At 57.2% G+C, this 10,944-nt stretch overlaps 1 protein-coding gene across 1 annotated transcript in view; it reads right to left on the bottom strand.

Moving 5' to 3' along the window:
- The window catches only part of LOC103259698 (E3 ubiquitin-protein ligase DTX1-like), a 4,329-nt gene extending 3,973 nt beyond the window's left edge, over positions 1-356 (bottom strand). Inside the window, exon 1 of the mRNA XM_021711974.1 lies at positions 164-356. Coding sequence (XP_021567649.1) covers positions 164-356 — 193 coding nt within the window. The remainder of the gene's footprint in view (positions 1-163) is intronic.
- Positions 357-10,944: the final 10,588 nt, after the last annotated feature.

The following is a 10,944-nucleotide window of genomic DNA, read 5'->3' as shown; positions in this document are numbered from 1 at the left end:
CGCCTCCTGCGGGCCCCGCCTCTCGGGGCCCTGGGCCAATGACCGGGGACGTTTCCTCCAGGCCCCGCCCAGCAACTCGCCGAGGGGCGGGGTCCTGGGGGCGAGAGGCGGGGCTGCCTCCACGAGGGCCCGCCCCTCTTTCCCGCCCCGGGCGGGGCCTCACCTGCTAGGGCCGGGTGCACCGGCCCAGTGCCATTCAAGTTCTTCACCGGGAGCGCAGGAACACTGCGGGGAGAAGAGGCCGCAGCTGGACTCCAGCCCCTGACTCCACATCGGGGGACCCTGGCTTGCCTTCTGTCTCTGGCTCCTGGGCGCACCCCGACCTCTTTGTGCCCGTCTGTGTCCTCTACAACCATCCCTAGGAAACTCACTCTCTGCTCTGGCATCCTGTTATGGGGCGGGGTGTGGCCCGGACCTCCGCCGGGTTCTGACGGGGTGCACCCCTAGACTCAGGGCTGACTCCTCCTCACCCCACAGCGAGATCACTTTGGCTCTCACAGTTCACTTTCACTGGCCACTGTGTTTGAAACCCAACCATTAGTGATCTAGTGATTCTAGCATCTCTCAAAGTTTGTCATATGGAACGCTACTTCCATAAAACCTTCCAGGAAAGAAGGACTCAGGGAACAAATAAGTGAGGAAACACGTCACTGCCACCCCACAGAGATTCACAACATATCTGAGCACGTTAAAGGTTCTGATAAGTCCTGCACTAGAACATCGAGTGTGCAGTTAAGTTTAGGTTTTCCAAAGACATTTGATGTTGAGGATTTTTTTCCTTCTGGAATATGTATTGATATCAGTTCCTGTGACTAAGGCATTGCACCCTCTTCAAAGGAAGTGCTCCTAGAGAAGGGGAGCTTCCCTCTTCCCCCAGCCCCCAAAGAACTGCTTTCATAGCTCAGTTCAACCAGGAGTAAGCTCGGCGACCCGCGGTACATCAGCAGGGATAACATGGTGCCTTTCTTTTGTGTATGCTGAGGATTCCATGAAATTCTACACGTCAAGGGCCAAGCACAGTTCCTGGGACCTACACAAAGGTTCTAAAAGCAGTAGCTGTCATCACCATTGCCATCAGCTGTGTAGCCCTGGCCGTGTCACTTCCCACTCTGCCTCTCAGCCACTGAGTCCTGCTGTCATTTCTCATCTTAGATGGGAAACCACAGCGCTGCAGTGAAAACCTAGCACAAGTCACTTAACCTCCTGACCCTCAGTTAATCTGTAAAATGCGCACGATAGCGTCTCTCTCACAGTGCTGTCAGGAGGGCTGGATGAGACAACTTGCTGTGGTATGGATGGCGCCGGTGGGCTCTCAGTACTTCAGTCTATGCAGGGGACCGCTGTCCTACTGCAGACAGGCCCGGGACCCTGGTTGGATGCATCCTGATGATAGGGGTGTCCTGAACTCCAGGGCCAGCCTGGAGGCCCGGGCTGTGCCAGGAGAGGGGAGGGAAGTGGCCGGGCTGCAGGGGAGCCACGGAGGCCTGGCCTGCCCACCGGGGCCTGAGCCTGTCCAGTGCTGTCACCCGATCCTGGCAGGCACAGGTGGCACCGGGCAGCTGGCTGGGAACATCTTCAAGTACATGGAGCCCTTGCTAGGTCTGGGCACTACTAGAGTAGGTCCAGAAACACACACACACAAACACACCACATGCACAATGACACAGATACAGATGTGCGCACACACACGGAGAGGATCATGCAAACATATACACCCTGCAGGGAACAAACCACACACGTCTACGCAAGAGACACACAAACACACACGCCCTGGAAACACACCACAGATACCTGCACACAGACAGGAACCTCATACATATACAGACACACATGTGCTTGGGGAACACACCACACACACCAGGGCATGTGTGCCCTGCACAGATGTCAACACAGACACACACACCTCAGGGAACACACACCATGAACATACACAGATCTAGACCTAGACACCTACACACACACACACACACACACACCTGCCTGGAGACTGGAGAACACCCCCCCCGACACACACACACACACACTCGGGGACCACTGCCCCACACAACACAGAGGCTCACACGTGGGGACATACACACGGACACACAAGCAGGTGCTCACACAGGACCGGCTCACACCACCCTGCCCAGCCCCCCTCAGAGCGGGGAAAACACGGCAATGTGGTGGGTGTGCTCTTGGTCCTCATGGGCACACCATCTGCAGCTTCAGAAGGACCTGCTGCCACCCGCAGGACACAGGCGCACTCCAGTCCACACGGCACACGGGGCATGGGCACATGCTAGTCCACACAGCACACAGGGACCACGCACACACACCGACTCACACTATGCACAGGAGCATAGACGCACACACTGACTCGCATTCACTGGCACACACACTGTGACCACACACCCTCACACTGACACACAGACGGTCAGCCCGCCCGGGAGCCCACACTTGGCCCACATGCAGGCATCCTAGCACACACGCACAGCCCAGAGCCCTTGCTATGTGCAGCCACACAGGCTGGCACTTGTGGGCAGGGCTCTCCCACCTCTTTGAGGGCTTTGGAGGGGTCTGGTCAGCTGGGGTGAGAGGAAGGTGTGGTGCCTCAGTTTCCCCGTGTGTAACAGGCATAGGGAGGGTTAAATGAGTTAAGACACAGTTTGTTGCGGACGTGAGAGTGGGGGTGTCATGAGTTTCTCCTTTGGCAGCCTGCCAGACTCCCAGGGAGGGGGCCCTGGGTATTTAGCTGACCCTCCTTGGGGCCTGTCATCATCCTCCTGGACCTTCAGGTGGGGGGGGTGAGTATCACCACCTAACTTCATTAAAAACAAACAAAATCACTTTTTTGTAGAGACAGGGAGGGGTCTTGCTATGCTGCCCAGGCTGGCCTCAAGCAATCCTCCTGCCTTGACCTCCCAAAGTGCTGGGATTATAGGCATGAGCCACCTTGCCTGACCTCCCCATACTTTAAAAGAGATTACAGAGGCTTGTTCTTCAAGCTTCTCCTCCTCCATGTCTGTCCCTCAAGAACCTCTAGTTCAGACGCACTGGTTAAGTCTGGGTCCCTCCCACCTCTCTTCCTTCTTTTCTGTCTCATCAGAAGAAAACACCTCTCCTTGTCTGCAGGAGCATCTGCACAATGAGTGGAAGAAAACTATTCAGCATACATACAGCCTCTGTCTCAGCTCCTACCCGAGGCGGACATCACGAATCTATCACAGCACTGTCTCAAGCTGAGCAGAGTCCTCAGCACAGCTCTCCAGTCAGCCTCGACTAATCGGCAAACGACCCTGGTCTTGCCAGGTCTTCAGCCTGGGGGTCAGGCCGAGGGTACCTCAGGAAAAGAAGGACTTAGAGCTCAGCCGCCCTAACGTTTCTGGAACCCCTTGAAAATCACAAGAGTCCTGGGTTACCCAAGTCAGTCTTGCTCCCATGGGGTGTCAAGGCAAGGCTGTTTTCACCACACATCATCGGTGAGCTCGGGGGTGTCCCGAGGCGGTCCCAGCCTCTCTCAGTCCGCAGCCTCCTGTGAGAACCCGGGGAGCCGAGTTCTCACGACGCCCAAGCGTGGGAGCCGCCCGGCCCCCTTTTGATGTGGGACAGGCTGTTTCCTCCCCAGCGAGAACATCCTCTGGCCTGGACAAGCGACCGCGGCCCGCAGGCCTCCGGGAAGAAGGGGGGCGGGTCTCCGCCCCTGCTCTGCCTTCTGGGGCCCAGCCTGGCCCGGGGCCGAGGCCCCCTGAAACCGGACTCTGACCGGCAGGCAGGCAGGCCCGGGTCCCGCCGCCTGCCCCACGGGTCTGCCCTTCCCGATCCCGTGTCACATCCTGTCCCTTGCTCTCCATGCCCCTGTGGCTGCCTCCTTGCTTGGAGTGACATCGGCCTCCTGATCTGGCCCCTGCGTACCCCTTGAACCCCACCTGCGGTGCCCCTCGCCACCCGGCCACTCTGGTCTCCCTGCTGTTCCCAAGCCTTTGCTCTTCCCGTTCCCAGAACACTCTTCCCAGACAGCCACGCTTAACACAGGCCTCTGCTCAGACGTCACCTCCTCCGAGAGACCCTCCCGACCACTCGGCTTTCGAGAAGCCCCTGCTGTTGCCCCCTTACTTACTTGTCTTCACAGTATTCATCACGACCTGATTTTATAAAGCCTTCGAGCACGACCAGGCCCTCCGTGATATGGCCAGTCCCTGCCCCTGCGGCTTACCAGTCCCCCCTAGCCCCGGCTCCAGACATGTCAGCCGTTCCTCTGACATGTGAGCACAGCTCCTGTCCAGGCCTTTTGCACTCGCCGGGCCCTCCGCCTTGAAGGCTCTTTCCAGATGTTCCAGGTCTCTGCTGAAGTGCCACCTCTCCCGAGAAGCCCTCCCTTGACCACCTGCCTTCACTAGGGGAGAGCTTGGTGGCTCACCCTGTAATCCCGCACTTTGGGAGGCCGAGGTGAGTGAATTGCCTGAGTCCACGGGTTCAAGACCCACCTCGGCAACTTGGCAAGACCCCATCTCTACAATAAATCAAAAAATTAGCCAGGTGTGGTAGCACATGCCTGTAGTTCCAGCTACTTGGAAGACTGAGGCGGAAGGATCGCCTGAGCCCAGCAAGTCAAGGCTGCGGTGGCTGGGAGCAGCCACTGCACTCCAGTCTGGGGCGACTGAGTAAGACTCCAACTCATAGAAAAGAGAAAAAAAAGAAACACCATGTGAAGCAAGGAAGAAGGGATATGGAGGGTATTTTTTTTTTTTTTTTTAGTAAGGGTCTCACTCAGTCACCCAGGCTGGAGTGCAGTGGCACAATCATGGCTCACCTCAGCCTCGACCTCCTGGGCTCAGACGATCCTCTACCTCAGCTTCCCGAGTAGCTGGGACTACAGGTGTGTGCCACTACACTCGGTTAAGTTTTTGAATTTTTTTGTAGAGACGAGGTCTTCCTGTGTTGCCCAGGCTGGTCTCAAACTCCTGGCCTCAAGCAAACTTCCCACCTCAGCCTTCCAAAGTGCTGGGATTACAGGTATGAGCCACTGCGCCCAGCCAGCGGGGATGTTCTGAGCAGATGACTCTGTATCCCCGCACATTCTCTGCGTGTATCTGAGGCGAGCCTCGACGCGGGTGTCCAGAGAAACTTCTTCTGTGGCTCCGAGTCCCTGGGAGGGTCTTGGCCAACACGTGCTCTGAGGTGAGCACGTGAAGGGGGCACACTGTGAGCACAGCCCAAGCAAACGTCCTCTAAGAAATTCTCCAGAAGTGCTCCCCATTCCAAGGCCAAAGTTCCACGGCAAGGTTTCGGGGAACCCAGCCCTTTCCAGAAACCGTCTCAGTGAATGTGCCACATGGACACAGTCCACAGGGTGCTCTCTGTGGTCAAGGATTCCCACTGCTGGAGCATAGCCAGGGCTTCGCGGTCTCATCCGACTGTCCCAGTAAGTGTGTGCCACTCCATTCTAGAGAAAGGGAAACTGAGGCACAGAGCGAGTGTACCTCTGTGTAACTTGCCAGTGAGTGGGGGAGCCAGGATTTGAGTCCAGGCGGTCAGACTGTAGAGTCCATGCTCTTTGCCACACTACATGGAACCAGGATCTCTCACCATGGCTTACAGGCTGAGGCAGAAAACCTTGACCAAGAAGAACATCTCCCTAGAATTACCCTGGGAAAGACGGGTGAGGTTGTTTGGCTTCCTCCCTGCCAAGGAAGAGCAAAGACGTGCTTCGCACCCGCACTGGCTGGAAGGCCAGGGTCATGGGCAGGAGGGGATGGAGCCATTCTTACTTGCTCTTCCTCACACTGTTCCCTGCCCTGTTCTGTCTGGGTACTTTCTGCTGCCTGCCTACATTGTCTGTCTCTAGTTCTACATCTGCCCTTTGAAGACAGGCTCAAAGATGACTACCTATGGGAGGCCTTTTTTGGTCTACCTCAAGTGAATTCATACTCGATCCTTCTTTTAATCCCCAAGGGACTGTTTTATCTTTTTTTGAGGACACAGACATTTTCTGTCTTGATTTCTAGTCGTGTGGTTCCATTCCTATGTCTTCCACCAGACTGTGAGCTACTGGAAATGTCTGGTCCAGCTCTGTGACCCCAGGATTGAGGTTAAAACCCAGTGCAAAATGGATTCTCAGTAGGCACTGGATGGAGGAGTTGACTCTGAGAAGAAACAGGACTACTAACACTGTGGTCTCTGCAGAGGGGAGCCTGGTGTCTTTAGAAATAATGGCTCTAATTCCAAATGCCCCTCACCCCTCACCAGACCAGAGCAGTGATGTCAAATATTTGACATGCATACCACGGCTGCCTATCTTGCACCCACAGCAGGCATCACCAGTCAATCCCAGCACTCCTTACCACTGAGCCAAGATGCAACCTCAGAATCCTCCTCAAGGCCGGGCTCGGTGGCTCAGCCTGTAATCCCAGCACTTTGGGAGGCCGAGGCGAGACGATCACCTGAGCCCGTGGGTTCGAGACCCACCCGGGCAACTTGATGAGACCTCGTCTCTATAATAAATCAAAAACTAGCTGGGCGTGGTAGTGCATGCCTGTAGTTCCAGCTACTTGGAAGGTTGAGGCAGAAGGATCGCCAGAGCCCAGTAGGTCAAGGCTGCGGTGGTCGAAAGCGTGCCACTGTACTCCAGCCTGGGCGACAGAGTGAGACTCCGACTCAAAAAAAAAAAGAATCCTCCTCAACACAGTGCTCCACAAAGTCACTGCCACTGGAGCAGAGACAGTGCATGAGATGAAATCTCCTTGTCATTTATTTTGCAGACATGGGACTGAAGCCCAGAGAGGGGAAATGCCTTCACTAAGGTCACCCGGTGTTTAGTGCATGGCTGGCACCAGGTCCTGGAGTTTCTGAGTCAGAGGCCAGGGCTGACCCCACTAGGGTGGTCTGTGGGGCTATCTGGAGTTGAGCAGGAGCCCTCTGTGCACTGGAGGTGGCCTGAGGTCTTTCGCCCGGGCCCAGGCCTGGGAGCAGACTCAGCCCTGGGCAGGCTGGCTTAGGGCTGCATAAGTGCATCCATTTATCTGCTCTGGCCACCTCTGTCTGTCCATTAGAGGGGTTCGGGACCCCAGGTAAGCAGGCCACACGGACTGCCCCTTTAGGGCAGCTGTGTTTCCATCCCTCCACCTAAGTCTGGCCTCCTTATCCGACTCCCAGCACTGCCTCCGCTCACATCACTCCCAGCAAGTCCCAGACTCCTCACGTTCTCTGACGGTGGTTTCCAGGCCCCCCCATTGGCCTCAGACTCCTCTAGGATACCTGGCACTTATCCAGTGGCCCCTTGAGTTGCCTGGGAGGCTCATGGTCATTTGGTTCAAGAGGTGAGGAAGGGGCAGAAGTGGACATGTCACATTATAGGAGACGGATGCTGACAGTGTTCCCGGGAGCCCCAGCTTCACCTCCCCCTTTCTCCTTCCTAGAGACTCCTGCCAGCGCCAGAGCCTGATCTGTCACCTCCCTCCTTTCAGGACCCCTGGGACCCTGTGGCTGAATCCCTGCCCCCGCAGTCCTGGGGCTCCCAGCCTGGGCTGAGCCCCTGCCTCAACCCCTCCCAGCAGAGACCCAGAGGACATCAGGCAGGCCAGAGACGGGTGCCCCTGGGCCCGTCATCAGCCGCTGCCTAGGGGCCTTGCTCAGTCCCCTTCCCTGACTCTGGCGCCTCTGTCTGCCAGGACAAGACTCTGAGCTTGGGCCCAGTTTCCTCTCTGCCTCCATTCACCTTCTGGGGATCAAAGGGTGCAAAGGTCCCCTAGAGAAACAGATGGAGGGGTGACTGGCATGTGGGACCCAGATTTATTTAGAGACCTGGGGGCCGGGGTCAGTCCCTTCCACCCTCCTGGTCCGCCAGCCTGCCCAGCGCTGTGTGTGTATGCGTTGGGGGGTGGGCGAGGAGGGGAGGGGAGGGAGGGTTGGCGGAGAGGAGGGCGGGCTGTTCCCACGGCCTGGGGCAGCCACGTGCAGACAGGAGTGTGTGGTTTGGCCTCCCAGGGCAGGAAGTGGCTCAGGTGGGGGGCGGGGTGGGGGAGCGTCTGGTTTGACCTTGCGGGGAGGCAGAGTTAAAGCCGGGGCACAGCGGCCAGTGGCAGGCCAGAGCCAGGCGGGGCCCTTGACTTCTCACAGGGGACCTTCCGGCCCTTTAACCCTCTTGAACCACTGACATGTAAGACCTGCAAAAGAACTAGAGAAACAAAATGTGCATTCTTTTACACAAAAACATAAAATCACGGCAAGAAATTTAAATCAGGAAGTGAAGGAAAACAACACAGCATGGCGCCTCCCCCACCCCCCCAGAGTTCATCTCCCTTGCTTCCTGCAGTCCTGACTGCGGCTACTCTCAGTATTCACAGGGGCCTGTTAGAACAAGTCACACCAGTCTCTCCCAGGCACAGCCCTGTGGCTCCCAGAAAACCCAGTCCTCCCACGGCCCCCCAAGCGCTGTGCGACCTGGTCCCTTTTCCTCTGTGACTCCCTCTCACCCACCCCCCCACCTGTACAGCCTCTCCAGCCACCCTGGCCTTCTGAAATGCACCGGGCCTGCTCCTGCTGCAGGGCCTTTGCACGCGCTGCTCTGGCTGTCTGGACTGCTCAACCCCCAGGTCTCTGCGTGGCTGGTTTCCTAACCACCTTCCATCTTTGCTCAAACGTCACTTTCTCACTGAGGCCTTTGGCGACCTCTTCATTTAAATCACATCCCTCTTTTCACCCCCTGCACCCCTTCCTGTCTTTCCTTTTTCTCTGCAGCAGTGACTACTATTTTTTTTTGGTGTGGGTGGGGGTTAGGGTCTCGCTCTGTCGCCCAGGTTGGAGTGCAGCGGCATGATCAGCCTTGAAACCCTGGGCTCAAGGGATCCTCCTGCCTCAACCTCCCAAGTAGCTGGGGCTACAGGTGTGTATTGCCAGGCTAGGCTCATTTTTTCTTTCTTAATTGTTTGCAGAGATGAGGCCTCACAATGTTGCCCAGGCTGATCTTGAACTCCTGGCCTCGATGAGCCTCACGAGTAGCTGCGATGATGAGGCACCGTGCCTAGCCTGCAGTTACTACTTTCTACCAGACTCTAGAATGTCTTCATTTTTGAAATTGACTCCCACTAGAATGCGAGCACCAAGAGGGCAGGGATTGTCCCTTAGGTCACTGTCGTGTCCTCAGAGCCCCAAACAGTGCCTGGGACACAGTGGCTAGTCAATAAATGTGGATCAATGCATTAAAAAGCAGACAGACATCTGCCATAAAGGAAGCAAAAAGCAAGAGCAAAAGAGGACACCCCGTCTCTACAGGAAAAAAAAAATGGTTTAGACTTGAACATGCAGGTGCTTTGGCATCTGGCCTCATGTGGGACAATGGCCTGTGTTGCCAGTTCCATTCCACAGGTGCAAACACTGAAGACCAGAGAGGGAGAGGGGCTCGGCGGGGGCCACACAGGAATCAGGGTGAGGCTTCTGGGACCCTGACTGGAAGCAGCGTGGGCAGGCTGGGGGTGTGGTGCTGTGACCACCCTGGTCCACTTGGGTTTTGTTTGGTTTTCTGTTTTATTTTTAGAGGCAGGGTCTTGCTCTGTCCTGCAGGCTGGAGTGTAGCGGCACAATCATAGCTCACGACAGCTCACAACAGCCTCCAACTCCTGGGCTCAGGCAATTCTCCTGCCTCAGCCTCCCAGAGTGCTGGGATCCAGGTGTGAGTCACCGCACCTGGCCAGGGTTTTTGAATCAGAGGCCTAATTCTGTGGACCTTGGACAACTGTCTTAGGCTTTTGGAGCCTCAGTGTCCTCATGGGAAACAGGGGGAACACAGGACCCGCCACCTTGAGTCCCGTGAGAATGGAGAGAGAGGTGATGTGTGTAAAAGCTGTGAACTGGGCCTGGGGTGTAGTGAGCAACCAGTAAGTGGAAACAGGCCGCAGCTGTCCCCGTCCGCCCTCCTGTCACGTGGGCTGGAAACTCTGTGGTTCCTCTGCCCCACAGCTGTGTTCCAAAGCACTGGACGCCGACCCTCAGGAGACAGGGCGGATCTTCCCCACCCCCGCGTGTCCCCCGGGCTCAGGCGCCAGCTGGCACCCCACCAGTCACGGGGCGGGGGGCGGCGGTGGTGGAAAAAACCCCAGCCGGGTGGACGTTTAGCCCTTCCCGGCTGTGTGACCCTGGGCGCTATCATCCCCCTCTCTGGACCTCGTTCCCGTGTCTGTCCCTGACCCAAGGGCTGGGGTGAGGATGGAAGCAAGAAGATGTCCTCAGAGACCTCGAAAGCAGTCCCTCCTCCCTGCACACTGACGCCACAGGATGATTTCTCCGCACTTACAGACCCGTCAGCCCTGCGGAGTCCCCACGGGGGAGAGGCGCTGGGTTTAGCTCTGTAGGACAGACGGGGAGACTGAGGCTGGGGAGGTGCAGCCTCCAGGGTGCCCAGAGTTGTCTAGCCTGAAAGGATTCTGGGTGTGTTTGCGTGGGGGTGGGGAGGGGTGGAGAGGAGGAAGCAGGGGAGATGGGGGGAAGGAGCAGAGGGCGAGAGCAGCAAGGGACAGCGACAGACACAGAGAGACTCAGAGAGGCAGAAGCACAGAGGCACTGTCACCGGCCGGCCCTGTCTCCCCTGCAGTCCGGCGTAGCCGTTCTAACCCCCAGGACTGCAGAACAGGGCTGTATTTGGAGACGGGTCTTGAGAGGTGTGAAAGTGAGGTGTCTTTAGAAGAGGGGATCAGGACTCGGGGACAGAAGGAGGCTCTGGGAAGACACAAGGTGGGGGGCCTCTCCGTCCACAGCTGTGGAGGCCCCCAAGGAAGCAGCCCTGCCCACAGGCTGATCCAGACTCAGGAGAGGGTCGGTTCCAGCTGTGGAGTCCCAGCCCGTGGGATTTCACTATGGCAGCCCTAGGAAACGGATGCGGACATACACAGAGATGAAGACAGGGGCGGGGAAGGGAGGGCGGGTGAGTGGGGTTGGAAGAAGGAAGCAGGCAGGGGTAGGGGGGCCTGGCCG

The sequence above is a fragment of the Carlito syrichta genome, unplaced genomic scaffold, assembly GCF_000164805.1.
Source record: "Carlito syrichta isolate Samal-C Ts95f unplaced genomic scaffold, Tarsius_syrichta-2.0.1 Scaffold302960, whole genome shotgun sequence".
NCBI lineage: Eukaryota > Metazoa > Chordata > Mammalia > Primates > Tarsiidae > Carlito > Carlito syrichta.
This window is presented reverse-complemented; position numbering and strand designations above follow the sequence as displayed.